At 47.1% G+C, this 19,043-nt stretch overlaps 1 protein-coding gene across 4 annotated transcripts in view; it reads left to right on the top strand.

The window, feature by feature from the left end:
* The window catches only part of Dst (dystonin), a 327,245-nt gene that overhangs the window by 272,402 nt on the left and 35,800 nt on the right, over positions 1-19,043 (top strand). For all 4 annotated transcript variants that reach the window (XM_042696942.1, XM_042696940.1, XM_042696939.1 and 1 more), the window contains 12 exons: positions 66-173; positions 1,573-1,791; positions 4,830-5,033; positions 6,612-6,843; positions 7,583-7,809; positions 9,955-10,077; positions 10,199-10,300; positions 11,839-11,940; positions 13,738-13,911; positions 14,188-14,343; positions 16,847-17,044; positions 17,380-17,508. In XM_042696942.1, the coding sequence (XP_042552876.1) occupies positions 66-173; positions 1,573-1,791; positions 4,830-5,033; positions 6,612-6,843; positions 7,583-7,809; positions 9,955-10,077; positions 10,199-10,300; positions 11,839-11,940; positions 13,738-13,911; positions 14,188-14,343; positions 16,847-17,044; positions 17,380-17,508 (1,974 nt within the window). The remainder of the gene's footprint in view (positions 1-65; positions 174-1,572; positions 1,792-4,829; positions 5,034-6,611; positions 6,844-7,582; positions 7,810-9,954; positions 10,078-10,198; positions 10,301-11,838; positions 11,941-13,737; positions 13,912-14,187; positions 14,344-16,846; positions 17,045-17,379; positions 17,509-19,043) is intronic.

Genomic DNA, 19,043 nt, shown 5'->3' with positions numbered 1-19,043 from the left:
GTCTTCAACTATTGCCTAACTGTCTTCATTTTTTTCTATATTCACCTGTATTTGGTCAACTACAGACCTTCACCATGGAGATTTTGAGACACAAAGATATTATTGATGAGCTTGTAAAATCTGGGCACCAAATCATGACCACATGCACTGAAGAGGAAAAGCAATCAATGAAGGTATCATCTTGTCTGTGTGCCTGCTGGAGAGGTTCTGAGTGAACATGGGCTGAGTTAAATCTTCAGGTCCACTTTCCCTTACCCAAAGCTTGTGGTTCAAGCTGCAAACTCATTAGCTTACAAAGCCCACTGGTGGCAGGAATGTTGCATCAGAGCAGCGCCAGGAGGGCTGTCTTTTTAACAGGCAGAGAAGTTCACAGATGTGAGTTCTAGGCTGCCTAGTATATGTTAAGCATCCAGTTAAATGTTAGCTCTGTCATTCCCCTTGTTATCAGTATGAACTACTGTTACTATATACATTGGCCATGGTGTCTGTGCTTCTAGAATGTTCACACCTTGAGCTAAAACAAAGCCTGAAATGTGCAGTTCTCTCAACTTTTCCCTAGAGGAAAAGGGGTGAGCTGATAGATGAGGAAGTGCCGGAGGTTATAGCTTTCATGGCCCTGCAGGGCAGTGTTGAGGCATCCACAGGAATGTATGTGGATGAGAGAAAATAAGGTACGTGCAAGTACCTGTGTCTGATTTTTTTTTTGGATAGTTTTTTTTTTTTATTTTGAAAATACTATACAGAGGGGTTATAATTACATGGGCAAGATAATGAGTACATTTCTTACCAAGCATTGTAGCCTCCTCCTTTGTTTCCCCTTCCCATCCCTTCCCATCCTCCCCCCGCCCCCCCCATTTCCCCCCCCCCCACCTAATCCTCCCCCACACACACCAAAGTTGTAAAGTTCATTTTTGACACAACGACTTGTACATCTCATTGTTGCAATGGGTCCACCTGTATCCCTATTTACCTGTGCCTGATTTTTATACTCTGTAAAAAATCTGCTTCTGTAATGCAATTTTCTTAATTCTGGTGGAGATACAGACATGAAAAATGCAGATTGTTATGAAATAATTTCTGTGTCATTCTCTAAGTGTGGGTTACTATTGGGTTCCTCTTGTGCTGTTAGTTTACTGTAAATTTATATATAACACATCACCATGACTGTCCTCTCAAAAGGATGTGCTGCAGTGCCCTGTTTTGGTCCTAATAGCTTTTATTGGTTTAGTTGGCTAGCAATTATTACAATTTCATTTGCAAAAGGTAGTCTTTATTTTCCCCCAGGAAATAATGTATATGTTGGTAGAAACCAAATGGAGCTTGTTTTCCAGCCTTAACAGCTAGAGAATCATGCTTACTATGTTGGGCAAGCTTGGTGTTCCATGCATAAAAACTGAGGTCCTCGTGAAATGAACTTTTGCACTTATACCCGCTACACTGGGTAGTTTTTTGTTTCACATACATTTGATGAGGGCCTCCTGTGTACCACCTAGGACCTATGCAGTACTGGTCTCAGCACCCGAGAGGTGTGCCAGCCAATGTCACAACACATTTCTTCATCTGATTTTCCAGAAAAAACTGGACAAGATACTGAAAAACTATGATGCCATATGCCAGATAAACTCAGAGCGGTATCTGCAGCTCGAACGGGCACAGTCGCTGGTGAGCCAGTTCTGGGAGACATACGAAGAACTCTGGCCGTGGCTGACAGAAACCCAAAGAGTGATCTCTCAGCTTCCGGCCCCTGCTCTCGAGTATGAAACGCTGAGGCAGCAGCAGGAGGAGCACCGGGTGAGCTGGGGTTAGGTGCAGCAGCCTAGGCGCGGCTCTTACTGCATCAGACACCACTCTCAATCTGGGACACTTTGGTGAGACCATGTCTGACCTCACTGGACCACCCACCTTCCTAGCGTGCATGACCCAGGACTGCAGTAAGAAGACTATCCCATCCTTATGTATGGCCATAATTGCATTACAGCTCTTATAGAATAACAGGCTATATAAACCATCTTGCAGGAAGAAGAGTCCCAGTTATAAATGCCAGGTGAATGAGCTTGGGAAGAGCGTTCAGCTTATTCCTGTAGGCTAACTCATATATTACATGTAGTCGTCAGAGCCATATCGAATACAACAAAAAAAGTAGAAATGAGTGGACAAGTCATCACATAGAACCATCAGCTTGGAGAAAGTGCAGGTTTGGGAATAACTCAAAATAGCCACTTCAGGGAGCCGGGCGGCGTGTACATGGCGCTGGGCGATGAGTGTGGCCTGCCTCTGCGCCCGTGGGTCTCTTGCTCCTGTAAGTGTAGGGAGTATTTTTCCAAAGTCTTAAACTGTACTGTGAAGCCCTCATCTGGCAGTCACTTCATTGTTACTGTCACGTGCAGTGTTGTGAGGACATGTGCAAGACAGAGCTGAAGACTGTCAGGAAAAGAAAGCCTTCTGGAGTTCTTTCTGTTTATGGACGTGTGAACCTAGAACCGTTCTCCCTGATCTGTATGAGGTGCACTTGGAGAGTAAGCAGTGCACATGTGTGTATGTGTGTGTGTGATCCATGTGTGCATGTGTATCAATGTGTGTGTATGAGGAGGGAAGGCAGGGTGAGCAGACAGAACATTGTCAGTACATTACATCATTCTTGGGAACATATGCTGTACTTACTTTGTTTACTTCCTTAGTATATTGGCATTGAAGAATATCTTTAACTATTTCTTTAAAGACACACTAGAGAACACTTTAAGGAAAAATGAGTTTACAAGGGTACTGTGTAAATTACTCAAGAGGAAGAGAAACCATGTAGAACTGAATTTAATTTAGTATCAGTGTTTATCTTGCAGAAGTCTTGATATCTCCTCATTAAATTATTTTTAATGTAAAATTTGCATAGATTTTCTGCTCAGATGGGTGATATCAATAGGTGTATTTAGCATAGCATCAAGTAGAAAGTTGGTTACTGAGCTCTCGTTTTCCAAATGGAATTAGTTCCTCTTTCACATAGTAGTTAAACCTGCAGAGCAAGTCTGGATTGCACTAGTACATAGGCCTTGCAGGCAAGTTTTTCCACTCCTGGGCCTCAGCTCTCTCTCATGCCCCTCTCTCACGGTCTCTTTCCAGCTTCATGTCTTCTCCTTCAGTTTGTTGAGATGCTGTAGGTGGGAATGAACACAGTTTAAGGCTGGTGACAGATACTAGTATTCTTCACAGTCATGCTGAATGTGTCCAGGGTGGCCGGTCTCACGTGTGCGGAGCCAGGCTCTCTCCCCAGGCCCTGCACTCACACGTGCACACCCCCGAGTAGACACCAGTGGTTTCCCTGGCCTGTCACAGGAGGGTCTCACCCACGCCCCTGGCTAATGACGCCACAGCGGACAGGCACAGATGCGATCTCTCCTGTGTCGATCACTCAGAGCCAAGTGTACTTTCAAGAATGCCTATTGGGGATGCATGAGACGTCTCCAGTGCCTGCCTTTGCAGCGTTCTGTGTGGACTTACGCCGTGCCTCCACTGCCCTTATGACTGGTTTTAATGCACACTGAATAAAAAGCCAGTTCTGCTTCCATCCTGGGGGTTCTTCTCAATGAATGAGAGAAGTTGTGATTGGAGGTGGGCTGGTCAGTAGTATGGAGACAGGAAATGCTGCAAGAAACCCAGTCCATGACTTGGGACAAAAGGAAGGCTTTTTGTACTTCAGCCTAGAGGCTGTTCCCGAACGTCCTGGCAAAGCTTCCCAAGGGATGGCTTTGGCCTTGAGCCATGAAAAGCTGTCACTGTTTGCCCTGGTTAGAGGACAAAATTAAGTAACATAATCCTTTAGTGCCTGCACATTTTACAAATAATGCTCAACTTATAGCTGTGTATTTGAGTTGCCCTTGCAACGCCAACATTTTAGAATAATGACTAGAAGTAGATTGCTGATGTGCGTGTGTCCTCAGTGCAGACTGGATTCTTATTGCATCTACAGTACAGTGGAATACGAGCATGCACCATTTGTATAGCTTCACGTGTCTAAAGCAGTGTCTGTGGATGAGGAGATCACTCTCAGATCCTTTTATCTTGAGGTCTTTCTTCCTCCAGTATTTGTAGTTTACTGTTTCTTTCAGCTCTCCTTCCTCCCCTTCCTCTCCTTGTTTTATACATGTCATGAATGTCAAAAGGAACCCTTGGGGTTAGACCTTCGTCTCTCTAGGGAACCTTTCCACGTGAAAGGACTCGTGAATGCTCTATTCAAGTGCGCTGCTGGTGCACAAGGTGCACTGTGAGCTGTCCCCTTGCAGGGGCTCAGGCGTGACTGTGCTGACCGTTACCTGACTGTGTCAGGTAATTGATAGAGCTGCGTGCCAGCCTCTCCTTCCTGGCACTGAACTGTACAGGCCATCACGGGGGCACATGTCACCACGTGGTATGCACAGTCATGGCTGTACATACCATCATGTGGCCTACGTGCCGTCATGTGTAGTACACGCTGTCGCGTGTCGTACAGTCATGTATTGTACATGCCAGCATGTTTATACATGCCAGCATGTGTTGTATGCACCTTCATGAGTTGCATTGCTGTCATGCGTGGTACATGTCATGTGTTGCACACACAATCATACGTTGTACATGCTGTTGAGTTTGCATACACCATCATGTGTGAACGAAAGCCAGGCAGGGGGAGGGTGCTCGCTGAGAGCCTGCTGCCAGCTGGAGGCACTGGGGTGCCGGTGCGGAAGCTGAGATGTGCGGGTGAGGCTCCGAGATGCTGAGATGTGCGGGTGAGGCCCCGGGACGCTGAGATGTGCGGGTGAGGCCCCGGGATGCTGAGGAGAGACCCCTTTCGATTGTTACAGCAACTGCGAGAGCTGATAGCGGAGCACAAGCCCCACATCGATAAGATGAACAAGACCGGGCCCCAGCTGCTGGAGCTGAGCCCCGAGGAGGGCTTCTCTATCCAAGAGAAGTACGTGGCCGCTGATGCCCTTTACAGCCAAATTAAAGAAGATGTCAAGAAGCGAGCTGTGGCCCTGGATGAAGCGGTCTCCCAGTCGACCCAGGTAACCCATGATGCCAGAAGCAGAACAGGCTCTTCCCACAGGAGCCCAGGTGACCAATGACACTAGAAGTAGAACGGGGCTTTTCCCACAGGAGCCCAGGTAATTGATAAAGCTAGACCAGACTCTCCCCACAGCAGCCGAGGCTACTATTGATGCTAGAAGTAGAATGGGCTCTCCCAAACAGGAAGCAAGCAGAGATGCTGTCCTGGATCTCCTGATTAAATTGATCCGCAGTATTTCTCTTCATTAAACTCTTTTTTCTCAGAGGTGATCGTGTTTGCTTATCCTGCTTATACCTTTTTCTCCCTGCTGAAGATATAATAAAAATGATTTTCAGTGGCTATGACACATGCCCTTGCTATCACTATCTAGATGTTTAGTTCAGTGTCTATTGTGAGTGTAATATAATATTGGTCATTAGGAGAGATAGAAGAAGGTATTGCTATGATTGTTAGTAAAGTGTTAATAAGCTGGGCACTAGTGGCCCCACCAGTAAACCTAGCTACACAGGAGGCTGAGATCTGGAGGATCATGTTTCAACACAGCCAGAAAAGCTTACTATACTCGATTTGCAAGATAAACAGCAAAAAACAGGGCTAAAGGCATGGCTCAAGTGGTAGAGTGCCTTCCTAATAAGCGTGAGGCTCTGAAGTTTAAATCCCAGTACCACCAAAAATCCAAGAACAAACACCAGCAAAACATTGCTGTGAATCTGTAATCCTGAGCTGTGATTTCCTTAACTATGACGGTAGCATAGAACTTTTGAGTGAGCAGATTTTTATAACTGCCTAATTTGTATCTGCATATAGTGTGTTGGGAGTGAATTAAATACAGACTTCTAATTCAGCATCAGGGAAGTTTTTGTTTGATTTCATTTTGTGGGTCTTTTTAAGATACTTTTTTATACATTTTAATTCAGGAAAACAAAACCTAAGGCATCCCTTAGATGTGATCAGAACTGAGGTTATAATGTAACCTCGAGAGCATCAAAATTGTGACTGAAGATGAAGAAAACAGTTTTTATAGATAAAATACTCAGGTTATTAAACAAATTTTAAAATTAAGATAAAATATAGCAGCATCTTAAGGCAGATGCTGATCTGTAGTTATTTCTCCTTCCTTCCTCTCTCTCTCTTTTTCTTTTGGTCTCTTTCTGTGTTTCTCTCCTTTCTTCCTTCCTCTCTTTCTTTCTTGGGCTTGAACTCAGGGCCTGGGTGCTGTCTCTGAGGGCTTTTGCTAAATCCTCGAATCTTGGCCTCCTGACTAGCTAGGATTACAGGTGTGAGCCATGGGCACCCAGGTTTTCACCTGTCAGGTACTCACCAGGAGCCCAGTGTGTTCCCCATGAGTGTGCGGCAGAGGGCCTACACACAACTCATGAGTGTGCTGCAGAGGGCCTACGCACACATCATGCCTGTCTTGGTGAGCAGCTGGATCCAGCTCTTTGGACGCCTCTGTTCGGAAAGAAAGGGTCTAAGCTTCAGCTCTCTTTGTGTCAGTCAGAACAGGGTCTCTCACAGGAAACTCACATGGACATCACAAACCTTGCCCATAAAGGATCCCATTGTTTCCCTCCAGTTCCATGACAAGATCGACCAAATCCTGGAGAGCCTGACGCGCACAGCAGAGCGACTCCAGCAGCCACCGTCCATCTCTGCGGAGGTTGAGAAGGTCAAGGAGCAGATCAGTGACAACAAGAATGTGTCCATGGACATGGAAAAGCTGCAGCCCTTGTATGAGACACTCAGGCAGAGGGGTGAGGACATGATTGCCAGGTCTGGAGGCCCCGACAAGGATGTCTCTGCCAAAGGTAATCATCGGGAGCAGGGAGACAGACGTGGACAGGCCAGGTGCATGCAAAAAGCCAAACCTCTGAGACTGTGTCACTCATGGGTGTGCTTAGGGTACAACCCTGGTGAACATCATTCCTGTGTTTGTGAAAGTAATCCATGGAATTATCTAGTTGAGTACAGGTTGGTTGAATGTTCTCTGGGCCTTTAAACCAATAGGTTAAAGCATGACGGGGGTAAGGTCAAAGCTCCTGGATTTGCATTCTTTTTCATTGCTGATTCTTACCACAAGCTGTGACTTAGCCAACCATAGCCAGTCCAGACAGCACCATGAGTGCTAAGGAAGAGCAGAGACACAGTAGAAATCCTTGAGGACTTCAGAAGGAAGCCAACAAACACATATCATTGCCACATTCCTGCGGCTGAACTGACAGTAGCACTCCTGAGCTGAATGCATAAGAAAATTCACTAACTAGCTGGGATTGAGGCCTGAATTATTGAACTTAAAATAGGGTAACCCAGGTCCACTCTCAGCTCACTGACCTTTCTGCACACCAGGGTCAAGAGGAGCCTTGCTCAGCCGGGGGAGAACAGATGTGTGTTGTCAAAGGCTGGCCCCTGGGCCTGTGGTCCTCACTAAACCACCACCAGCCAGGTCTAGTTCTAGAGTTAGCAGGAAATGACTGCCCTCTGTGTGAGCTTAAGGATTTGCTTAACCGCCTCATGGGGGTAACTGATGCTCTTGTTGGGCCGCCATAGCTGTGCAGGCTAAACTTGACCGCATGGTTTCTGTCTGGGAGAACATCCACGCGCTGGTGGAAGAACGGGAGGCCAGACTGCTGGACGTGATGGAGCTCGCAGAGAAGTTTTGGTGTGATCACCTGTCTCTGGTCGTTACCACTAAAGACACTCAAGACTTTATCCGTGACCTGGAGACCCCCGGCATTGACCCCTCCATTGTGAAGCAGCAGCAGGAAGCAGCAGAGGTAAGCAGAACGTGACGAACAAGAGTTCTTTTGGCAACTATTAGGATTTACTCTGTTAAAGTTTGTATTTTAGGGCTGGAGGTAAGGCTCAGTGGTAGAACACTTGCCTGGCAAGCACAAGGACTAGAATTCAAACCCCAGAACCACCACAATGTATCTACTTGGTTGGGCCATGGAGGGAATAGTGGTTAGTGGAGGAGAGGCTGCCCACACGCTTCACTGGAGGCCACAAAGTCAGATGTCAAGCAACTTGACCCTGTCCCCCTGTTTCTGCCTTATTTCAGGGCCCCATATCTCTGCTCTTGGCTTCCAACTTAGTCCAAAGTGAGGTCTCTCTACTTGGCCTTGAACCTTGCTGCACATCGTCTTTCTAGACCTGCTCTTACATGGCACTCCTTCCAATCCCTCAGACGCCCTGTGCCTGCTGGAGGGAGCCCGGGCTTCCCAGTCCAGCCCTGACTGATCAGCCCGGCCCAGCCCTTCCTAACTCAGCCTGGCCTAGCCCAGGCCAGCCCAGGCCAGCCCAGCCCAGCCCTGACTACCCAGCCCAGCCCAGCCCTGACTGCCCAGCCCGGCCCATCCTTCCCAACTCAACTCAGCCTGGCACAGCCCAGCCCAGCCCAGCCCAGCCCAGCCCAGCCCAGCCCAGTCCAGCCTAGCCCAGTCCAGCCCTGGCTGCCCAGCCCAGCCCAGCCCTTTCCAACTCAGCTGGCCCAGCCCAACCCAGTCCAACCCAGCCCAGCCCTGATTGTCCAGCCTGGCCTGACCTAGCCCAGTCCAGTCCAGCCCAGCCCGGTCCAGTCCTTCCCAACTTAGCCCAGCCCAGCCCGGCCCATCCTTCCCAACTCAACTCAGCCTGGCACAGCCCAGCCCAGTCCAGCCCTGACTGCCCAGCCTGGCCTGGCCTAGCCCAACTCAGCCCAGCCCAGCCCAGCCCTGACTGCCCAGCCCCGCCCAGCCCTTCCTAACTCAGCCTGGCCTAGCCCAGCCCAGCCCAGCCCAGCCCTGACTACCCAGCCCAGTCCAGCCCAGTCCAGCCCAGCCCAGCCTAGCCCAGCCTTGACTGCCCAGCCTGACCCAGCCCAGCCCAGCCCAGCCCAGTTCAGCCCTGACTACCCAGCCTGGCCTGGCCTAGCCCAGTCCATCCCTGGCTGCCCAGCCTGGCCCAGCCCTTTCCAACTCAGCTGGCCCAGCCCAGCCCAGTCCAACCCAGCCCAGCCCTGACTGCCCAGCCTGGCCTGGCCTAGCCCAACTCAGCCCAGCATAGCCCAGTCCAATCCAGCCTAGTCCAGCCCTGACTGCCCAGCCCAGCCTAGCCCTTCCCAACTCAGCCCAGCCCAGTCCAGCCCTGACTGCTCAGCCCAGCCCAGCCCTGTCCTGACTGCCCAGCCCAGCCCTGCCTAGCCCAGCCCAGCCCTGACTGCCCCGCCCAGCCCAGCCCAGCCCAGCCCAGCTCAGCCCAGCCTAGCCTAGCCTAGCCCAGCCCAGCCCAGCCCAGCTCAGCCCAGCCCAGCCCAGCCCTGCCTAGCCCAGCCCAGCCCTGACTGCCCCGCCCAGCCCACCCAGCTCAGCCCAGCCCAGCTCAGCCCAGCCAGCTCAGCCCAGCCCAGCTCAGCCCAGCCTAGCCCAGCCCAGCCCAGCCCAGCCTAGCCCAGCCCAGCCCAGCCCGGCCCAGGCCTACCCTGCTGCTCTTTTACCAAGTGTCCTCTCTTCCCTGAGTTAGAACATGGTACCCCCAGCTGAAATGTCCTTCCTGTGTCTGTGCCTTTGCCCAATATATCTCCTACTCACACACACACTCTAGGTACAGATGCTGCTCCAGCTTCCAGATTCCTCTGTAAATCTTTCCTCATGATATTGAATCCCATTACACTCTCCTCGTGACTGCCATTGGTTGAATTCATTGACCTGAGAGCCAGGCCTGTTTTCTCTCTGTCTACACTGCTCATACTTATTAAGTATATTTGTTGATTGAATATATATTCAACCAAGGAATTCTAAGCACAAGTTACAAAATGAAGGAAAGCAGGAAATTAGGAAACAAGGAGATTAGGATGGCTGTAATCTCCTAGCATTAACTAGTGCTGACTTGGTTTCTGTGTGGCTTTGATCGTCTTCTGAGGCTGTCTTCTTGCTTTGCTCCAGGCCATCAGAGAGGAAGTGGATGGGCTGCAGGAGGAACTGGCTGTGGTCATTAGCCTGGGCTCTGAGCTCATTGCCGCGTGCGGGGAGCCCGATAAACCCATCGTGAAGAAGAGTATAGATGAGGTGCGGCCCTCATTTTCACCCCTCAGAAAGTTTCCCTGGAAATCCAAACTCAATGCCTTTGTTAAAAGTAGTCATGAGTTTAAATGTTGATATTGAGACAGACATAACATGTGTATTGTAGCTAAATTCAGCATGGGACTCTCTAAACAAAGCTTGGAGGGACCGGATCGACAAACTCGAGGAGGCCATGCAGACTGCAGTTCAGTACCAGGACGGACTACAGGTAGGGCCAGGCGCCCTGTGCCCACCTCCACGGAGGGCGGGGGAGGCGGGGTGGGGTGCACCCGCTCCTGCGGCCCTGCGGCCGCTCTGACCTCTAGAAGATAGTTTCTCACCTTTCAGACATGTGGATTTACAGGCAAGTCTAAATGGCTCAGTACACACTTCCAGTGAACTTTAGCTTGAAAAGACATATTTTCATGCTTTTTAAACGCAAGCAAGTGTTCCCACACAGTTGTTTTTCGTGAACAGTTCAGTATCAGGTAATGAAATGGAGCAGAGACTGAATTATGGTACAAGAGGACGTGCTCTGGAATGAGAGGAGTAAACACTAAAAATACCAACCGGTCAACAGAAGCCAGAGAGTTGGCTGACGCCGGTGAGCCCTGTGCACCAAAGCAGACGTGGCTCCCCGGGCCACTGCGTGCTGTGCAGTGTCTTCTCCGCCTGTGGCATTCACTTGAACAGCTGTTTCTCCATCCCTGAAGGTTCTCGGCTCATTAACCCTGTGGAAGTTGGCACTGTTAATATCAACAGCTCCTCTGTTGGCTAAGGCAAACAGCTGCTATTTCTTTTTCAACATTCTCTAACTTTGTTCCGTTTCCTACCAGCCAGCACCCTCCTTCAGAACCCTAAGCACATACTTCCAAAGCTCAGATGAGCATAGCTGTCTCCTCTTTGAGCCACTTGACCTCTGCATTCGTACCAGCCATTTCACTTGTGTATTCACACCAGTACACACCATCAGCCACCTCACTTCTGCATTTGTGCCAGTATTCACACTATCAGCCAGGCTTGATGTCAGCTGAAAAGGGGTTCTGAACTTTGGAAACATGAAAAAAACTCCTTATTGTAACAGCCTCCTTCCTGTTCAAAGCAAAACAGAGTCCCCTGTGTATGCAAGACTGGGCTGTGGGTGGGTCCTCACAGCGGCCCTTACATGCTCCCAGGTCAGACACCATGGCCCACCGTGAGTCGGCACAGGGCCTGGCATATGCTGTGCTGCTCCAGTGTGGCTGGTCACCTGTGCTCCGTTGAGAAACAGTTCCACCAGCTGTCAGGAGCTGGCCCCAGGTGCTCAGCTGGTCTGATCATTTGCTGGGCTACCATCCAGCTCCCAGGCAGGTTTAAGGTAACCTGAATGCGCCAGATGCTTTCTGCCCCTCCCTAATGTTCTGGCCATTGCTTTGAGGTACAGAGTAATTCTGTTTTATGTTTAGAACTTGAAAACCTGAGCCTTTGTAGGATAATTTTCTTCCCTGACTGTGAAGTCTATGTTGCAAAGTAGAATAGAGATCTCAATACTGCTTCTATGTGTGGGGTTAATAGTCTAATAATATTCAGTAAAGAATTCCTCTTGCATATTTATGGATGTAGAGTTAAAGCAATAGCTATTTTAGCTATTTCATATTTGGGACAACTTCCATTATATTGCTTTTGTTTAGGTAGTCCTTAATTTTTTGTAAAATAACCATCCTTCCTTATAATTGCCCTTTTCTATAACTTGTGACATATTTTGGTACTTTTATATGTTTCTTTCAGGCAGTCTTTGACTGGGTAGACATTGCGGGTGGGAAGTTAGCTTCGCTGTCTCCCATCGGAACAGATCTCGAAACTGTCAAGCAGCAGATTGAAGAGTTAAAGGTACATGTTGGGGCCTAAGTAATTTATCCAAGACTTCCTTGCATTGTTTTAGTTGTTGAGTCACAGGATTCCTTGTATAAATTGATTTATTTTACATAATTGAAGCATCTCACATTTTTTATTTTGAACTGTGTTTAATACATTGCCTACCTAGAATGAACAATAGAAAAGTATGTGCTCTTTAAATAAAACACTGAATGTTTTCTTTGCATTAATTAATACTTGGTTATTATTGGAAAGTCAGAAAATCTAAATAAGCACAAAGGAGGAAAAGCAACTTTTCCATTATCCAGATATTACACACCCAGATGTAGCTCCTCTTAGGCCCGACTGTCTTCGCATCTCTCAGATGTCAGATAACCTGGTGTTGGGAGCAGCGTGTGTGTGTGTGTGTGTGTGTGTGTGTGTGTGTGTGTGTGTGTGTGTGTGTCTGTGTGTGTGCGCGCACGCAGGGGTAAGCATATTTCATGATTCCATGGGCACTGTTTAACTGGTCTTATTATGTAGTGTTCAGTAACGTTTTCATTTTCTGTGTGTGTGCTGCATGATTGGCGTGTAGCAGCAGAACCTCCCTGGTTGTGAGTATTTGTGGTTGCCTCTGACCTTTCCGTCCTGTGGCTAGCATTCTGCTCTGAGTGTCCAGCTCATGACCATCTAGGGCCATGACTTCAGCTCTCTCCTCCCTCGGGCTTCACACCCAGAGGCCTCTTGTCAGCGAATGCCCCTAGATTCTTACATAAAGCCACTATCGGATACTAAAACAGCATTTTCATCTCAAAGTTTGACTGTTTCCTTGAGAAATGTATTTTTCTTTGAGAACTTTGCCGTTACCACGGTTAGACTGGAAGATGTTTTTGTTTTGTCTTGCTTTTACCTTGCCTTTCGGATCGTCAGCCTCATCAGGGTTTCCCATGCCCATGCTCCTCCCCACCCACAGCCTTCACGGGCAGGCTGGGCAGGCCTCCCGCTGCCCGAGCCGCGGAGGCTGGCTCTGACTCGACCTTCCCCCCTCCCTCAGGAGGCACCTCAGGAAGGTCATCCCCCGCACCCCCCCCCTCCCCCCGTGCTTTGTCCTTGACTGGAGAAAACCTTCTTTTAAGTTGATAGAGTAATTTGAACTTAGCCAATGGTCATTATACTTTATTACTTTTTAATTATTGCTGTCATATGTTTAAAGAGAATAAGAGGCTGCTTATCCATTAATTATTTATGATTGCAGCTTCAAATAAATATTTTATGATGATCATTTGTGATAGGACAGTTTTCTATTATAGTCAGCCACTTCCTAACCTGTTGGTTGGCTAAGTAAAGATAGAAACACTATGGCATGATGTAGAAGCACCAGGAGAGGGAGAGTGGCAGCCATGGGTGAGGCATAGAAATAACTAAGTCCTGAAAAATGTAACACAGCTATGAAAAACAGTGTGGTTGTGGGGGGAGGGAGGAATGCAGAATGAGTGTGTGCGCGCGCGCGTGCGTGCGTGCATGTGTGTGTGTGTGTGATGGAAATACTGAGCTTGGTAGAAGCATTGTTTCCTGGGTTTCACCGGTGTTTGTGTTTTCTTCCCTGTAATTTCAAAGCACACTATTGAATATATAAAGGCATTTGAATAAGTTAAACTATAAGGTTTGTTGGTTTACTATAAAGAACAAAAACAAAATACCAAAATTACATAGACATCTTTCCACCACATAAAGTGGAAGTACCCGCCCCCCTTTTTCAGTCTTTGCTAGCTCTTTATTGTCTTAACGCTACTGATTTTAAAAATGTCCTTGTATATGTATATTTTTTAATAGCAGTTTAAGTCAGAGGCCTACCAACAACAGATAGAAATGGAAAGGCTGAACCATCAGGCAGAACTTCTGCTGAAGAAAGTGACGGAAGAGAGCGACAAGCACACGGTGCAGGACCCCTTGCTTGAGCTGAAGCTGATCTGGGACAGCCTGGATGAGAGGATTGTCAGCAGACAGGTGAGTGCAGAGACCTCTGACATGCCACACACTTGTTCAAGTCACGTCAGGAGTTAGCAAAACTCCTGAAGCACCCAGATTCTCTTTTTTCCGGACAACTCTCCCTGTCTGTGCCATGTTGTGACCACAGAGAACATCACACAAAAAGTGTGGAGAGATGGTTACGTGCCCCGGGGCCTGGCTCGGGCACCTAGGCGGCAGGAAGTGATGGCTCTTCGCCCTTGTTCTGCTGATGTGCCTCATGTGTGACGGTCCCTCTACTCTGCTCTCTTCCAGCACAAGCTGGAGGGCGCCCTCCTCGCGCTGGGTCAGTTCCAGCATGCCCTGGACGAGCTGCTGGCCTGGCTGACACACACCGAGGGCTTGCTCGGCGAACAGAAGCCCATTGGAGGGGACCCGAAAGCCATTGAAATCGAGCTCGCCAAGCACCACGTACGTAGCCACTGGCACATTCGTGCTTCTTCCCTGTGCTTTTCTGGGGCCAGCAAGCTGGGTTTTCAAGTTGATGATCTCTTTTTTTTTTTTTATTATTGTCAAGGTGATGTACAGAGGGGTTTCACTTACATAAGTAAGGTAATAAGTACATTTCTTGTCAACCTCATTACTTCATTTTTCTCCTGTCAAGTGGGTGATCTTAACAGATGTTCGACTCTGCATGTATAGTCAGAGTTTAAAGTACTTAAACACTTCCTTCAAGATGATGATCAGAATATTTTTCTCATGGTTCAGGGCACTTACCAAACACAATACACAAGGGAAATCAGTGACTAAATTTTTAATAGGGCTGAAAGGCAAACACTGAAGATTTAAGTCCTGTTATCTCTGTCCTTGGATTAATGTCACCTTGGATTCCATTTGAAGTTGTTGGGGAGAGCCTAAAATGTCCTGGGCTCAAAGTGTGGCTTCACCGTGGTTCGTAGCCTTTCTGTGGTCATGCATCTCAAATCCAGCCTGTTTGGCATGCTCCTTCTGTGTCTGTCTCTCCTAGCACAGGTGTTTTTTTGTTTTTTGTGGGGTTTTTTTGTGTGTTTTTTCCTGTTTCAATGTTGCCTTTACTTTTGACTGGCTACTTATATCACACTTTTCTAAATCAGTTTTGAACTGTTTATTACATGTAAATTCTTAAAATGTGTCATACCTTTAATTCGAAGCTTGGAAGTCTTTGTTGAGAAGCACACACCCCTCTGCCTGCTGCCACCTGTGTGACCCTTTGGTTGATGTTCTCAGTAAATCACCCCCAACCCTAAGTCGCCAGACTCACATGAACGTTTTTGCACGGTAGTTATGCTGATGTTCCCACAATCTTTCATAGACTTTAACATTTATATTAAGAGTCTTGAATCCTAGCCATAAGTCAGTTTTCTTGATAATCAGGTAGGAGATAACTATTGGACATTTAAATTTTGGGCATTTAAGACTATGATGTGCAATCTCTTTTCTTGCTCAACTTCTTTCTTTTTTTCCACAGTAAATGTTCCTTAATGTTAATTTTTCTTTCTTTTCTCCTGGGCCAGTCTACATCAATAGTCATTGTCTGGCTGTATCTGATTCAGAAATTTGCATTTCTTTTGTACAATGTTGACATAGAAACCTTCCTCATATTGTAATGTCTCCATTATGACTTTGCTTCGAGTAGCAAGGACTTGCCAGGCTAGCTCTGCATAAAATCCAAGTGTGCACAGTCTCGTAGTATGAGTTTATAGGTGCACTTTCATTTTCATAAACCTGGAAATTGTCTGAAAAGTAGCCTACGCCAGTGATCAGAAATGTGTGTGGTTCACCATCAGAGATGGCCAGAAAGAGACACCCGAACCTGGAGATCTGTAGGGAGCTTTTAACTCTTATCTTTCAGTCCTTGGAATAGCTCCTTTTTTTTTCTTCCATTTCTTGAAAGCTAAAAGTTAGAGGATTTAGAGTCTCCAACTTAATTGTGGAAAGGAGGGAGGGAAGAAGAGGAGAAGAAGAAGGGAAGGGAATGGAAGAAAGAAGGAAGGGAAGGGAAAGGAGGAAGGAAGGAAGGGAAGAAAGGAAGGAAGGAACCAAGGAACTAAGGAACGTTTCTGTCCTTTTTCTACTCCAGAGCTCTGTCTTTCCAGTGGCATTCAAGACCATTTAGAAGGAATTACATAGAATTGCCCTTTAAAGTTGGATAAGGAGAATAGTTAACTCTTACATCTTGAGAAAGCAGTTTTTACTAGAGACATATCGGAGTGTATGTTTTCCATAAAGATATCTCTTTACACCCTGGGAATGAAGCCTTTAGAAAGCTTTGTTTAACCAGATGGTGTGGAAAATGAGTCAGCGCTGTCAGAGAAGCAGCGCTCCTGGATGGCCCCAATTCTCTGAAGTCTTCCCTGTGCAGACCAGACTGCCCTCCCAGGGGTGAGAGGATCAATCAAGGGTCTTTTTTTTTTAACTATTGCCAACTCTGTGTCAATGAAGGTAAGGCAGGATTATAATGATCTCTTATTAGTGTTAGGGGAGGGATTTCTTTGAAAATAGCAGTTAATTTTGACATAGCACCACTGAGAGAAAAGGAAATATTTAAGTTTATTTTTTCCCTTTGAGACTGCTAATTATAAAATTTGTATGCTTTAGACTTGAGATAATTTTAATTTGAAAATGAATACATGGGAGTGAAACGATCTCTTAGTTACTTTAGAAAGGAAAATTAACGTCAATGAAAATGAGCTGGAATCAACTAAAAAAAAATATTAGAACTCTTAATTTTGTCTAGGTGCTTAGTGCCTGGTGGTGGCAACCAGCTGGCTCCTCACGGCCACTTCATGGGAAGACACAGCTCCCAACACACTCAGAGCTGCAAGTTAGAGCCATTCCTTCAGAATCGATATGAGCACTTATGAGAAGTGTGTGTCAGAATGTTGCACAGCCCCATAGTCCTCTAAAAGTGAAGACACTATCTGAACGTTTTCAGGTGCTCCGGAATGATGTATTCGCTCATCAGTCCACCGTGGAGGCTGTGAACAAAGCAGGAAATGAGCTCATCGCATCCAGCGCAGGCGAAGAAGCAAGCAGTCTCCAGCACAAGCTACAGGGTTTAAATCAACGCTGGCAGAGTGTTTTGGAAAAAACAGAACAAAGAAAACAGCAGTTGGATGGTGCATTGCACCAGGTGAATTTTGACTAAATCTAGAAGCTTCTATAGCGTGCAAAACCCCAAATAGCAGGGATTCATTTATAGGTTCACAGATGGCAACTTAATTTTATACCTGGAGGGAGGAATAAAAATAAGTGGGATAAAGAATGAAGCAGGAGAGGCGGGAGTGTCTCTGGTGCTTAGTGTAATGCTCTTATTTCCGAGTGCTCCGGGGTGGGGGTGGGGGGGTGGCAGGCAGGCAGGGCAGACGCACCAGCCTGGCTGAGCAGGCGGGACCCATGTCAGGCTTGTCTTCTGTGTGAAAGTGACAGTGTTCTGTGGCCCAAACGTAACATTTCCCATCACTCCAGGCCAAAGGTTTCCATGGTGAAATTGAAGATTTGCAGCAGTGGCTGGCTGACACGGAGCGTCACCTGTTGGCATCCAAGCCTCTGGGTGGTTTACCAGAAACCGCCAAGGAACAGCTGGATGCCCACACGGTACGTATGCCTTTCCTTGCTCTGCGGGCCACCAGCTAACAGACAGGCCTCAGGGAGGCCCTGGCACTGCACAACTCATGATAGAGAACACACAACTAAGAGATGTGTTTGACAGCAGGGATCACTGGGTAAGTGCTGTAAACAACATCACTTAATGATTCAAGTTTTTAAGACATGTGAGATCATGGAAAAAGGGGTTTTAGAAGTCTAGACATTGTGAGACGACATTGTGAGACGGGAACTCCCTCATACAGAGCAATGAAGTTTGCCTGGTAGTAATATAGCACTGTGGAAGTTATGAACTGTTGAGCCTTGAAGGATGAAGAAAAATCACCATAATAATCAGGCCAGGCATGGTGTGAATGCCTATAGAGGCAAGAGCATTTAGAGTTTGAGGCCAGACTATACTACTTACAGTGAAACCAAAATAAACAAAAATCATACTGGATTTAAAATATTGTTCAACTGTGGTAGTGTCACCTGGTTTCATAGAAAACTGGAAACGTTTTATCCTGTTAAAAGAAACTTCCTTGTTTGTCTTGACGGTGATGGAGCTGGAGCTGGAGCTTCTCACTTGGACCAGATGTGAACAAAGGACGAAGCTTCAGTATCACTGTCCAGGGTGGAGCCCGTGCCCATGGGCTCTCTCCCACCCAGAACCATAGTGCTGTCAGCTGTTGAAATGAAGCTCGAAGGGTGTAGCTCAGACGCCTGCCTTGCAAGCGTGAGGCCCTGAATTCTAACCCAGTGCCACCCAAAGGGAGGGAGGAAAGACAAACTTGCAGCCGGCTTGCTTGCTCAGAACTAGAGACTGACATTAACTTAGACTGTAGTTTATTATATCGACATTGCCTGTCTATATCCACTCCTCTCTGAAAATTCTGAGAGAAAACAGTCTTACAGAATTCTGTTTGAAACAGGTTATTTTTTTAAGAGTGAAGAAATTTTAATATGTTAATATATGACGAAAAGGTTCTGGCATTAGTGGTAATAGTCACACACTTTTGTGAAGGTATTAAAAGCATCAAATTACAAATCTTAAAGCAAATTTTATGGTATATGAGCTTTGACTCAATTCTTTACATTTTAAAGCTGAAAATTTTTGAGTGTCATAGAGGACATAGGAACATTGATTCTCTGACCACATAATAGTTGAACCAGTGACCAAACTGGTCTCCGTGAACTTGTTTCCCTGGTCTTAGTTCTGGACTTCAGCAGATTTCTCTCAGGTTCTGTAGGAGATGCACACCCGTGCCTTCCAGAAGGGTTCTGGCTGGGCGTGGGCAGCACCACCCTGTGGCTCTTCTACCTTGAGCGGCTGGATGACAACCTGAGCCTCTTGCTGGATGGGCCCTCTGCCTTCTGTCCATCACATGTGCTCTAAGAACAGGATGGAATTAGACCACAGAGGCCATGGTTGTACAGGGGGATGTAAGAGTCCTTCTGTTTACAGAAGGTCAGAAAGGTCAAATACCTTGTTCAAGGTCACAGAACTGCATAGCCACTCTTCAGCCTGCCATCTTTCTTGACAGTGT

Source organism: Dipodomys spectabilis, unplaced genomic scaffold (assembly GCF_019054845.1).
Source record: "Dipodomys spectabilis isolate Male_0828 unplaced genomic scaffold, ASM1905484v1 ptg000213l, whole genome shotgun sequence".
In the NCBI taxonomy this organism is placed as follows: domain Eukaryota; kingdom Metazoa; phylum Chordata; class Mammalia; order Rodentia; family Heteromyidae; genus Dipodomys; species Dipodomys spectabilis.
The sequence above is the reverse complement of the archived record's forward strand: the minus strand, read 5'-3'. Positions and strand labels throughout refer to the sequence as shown.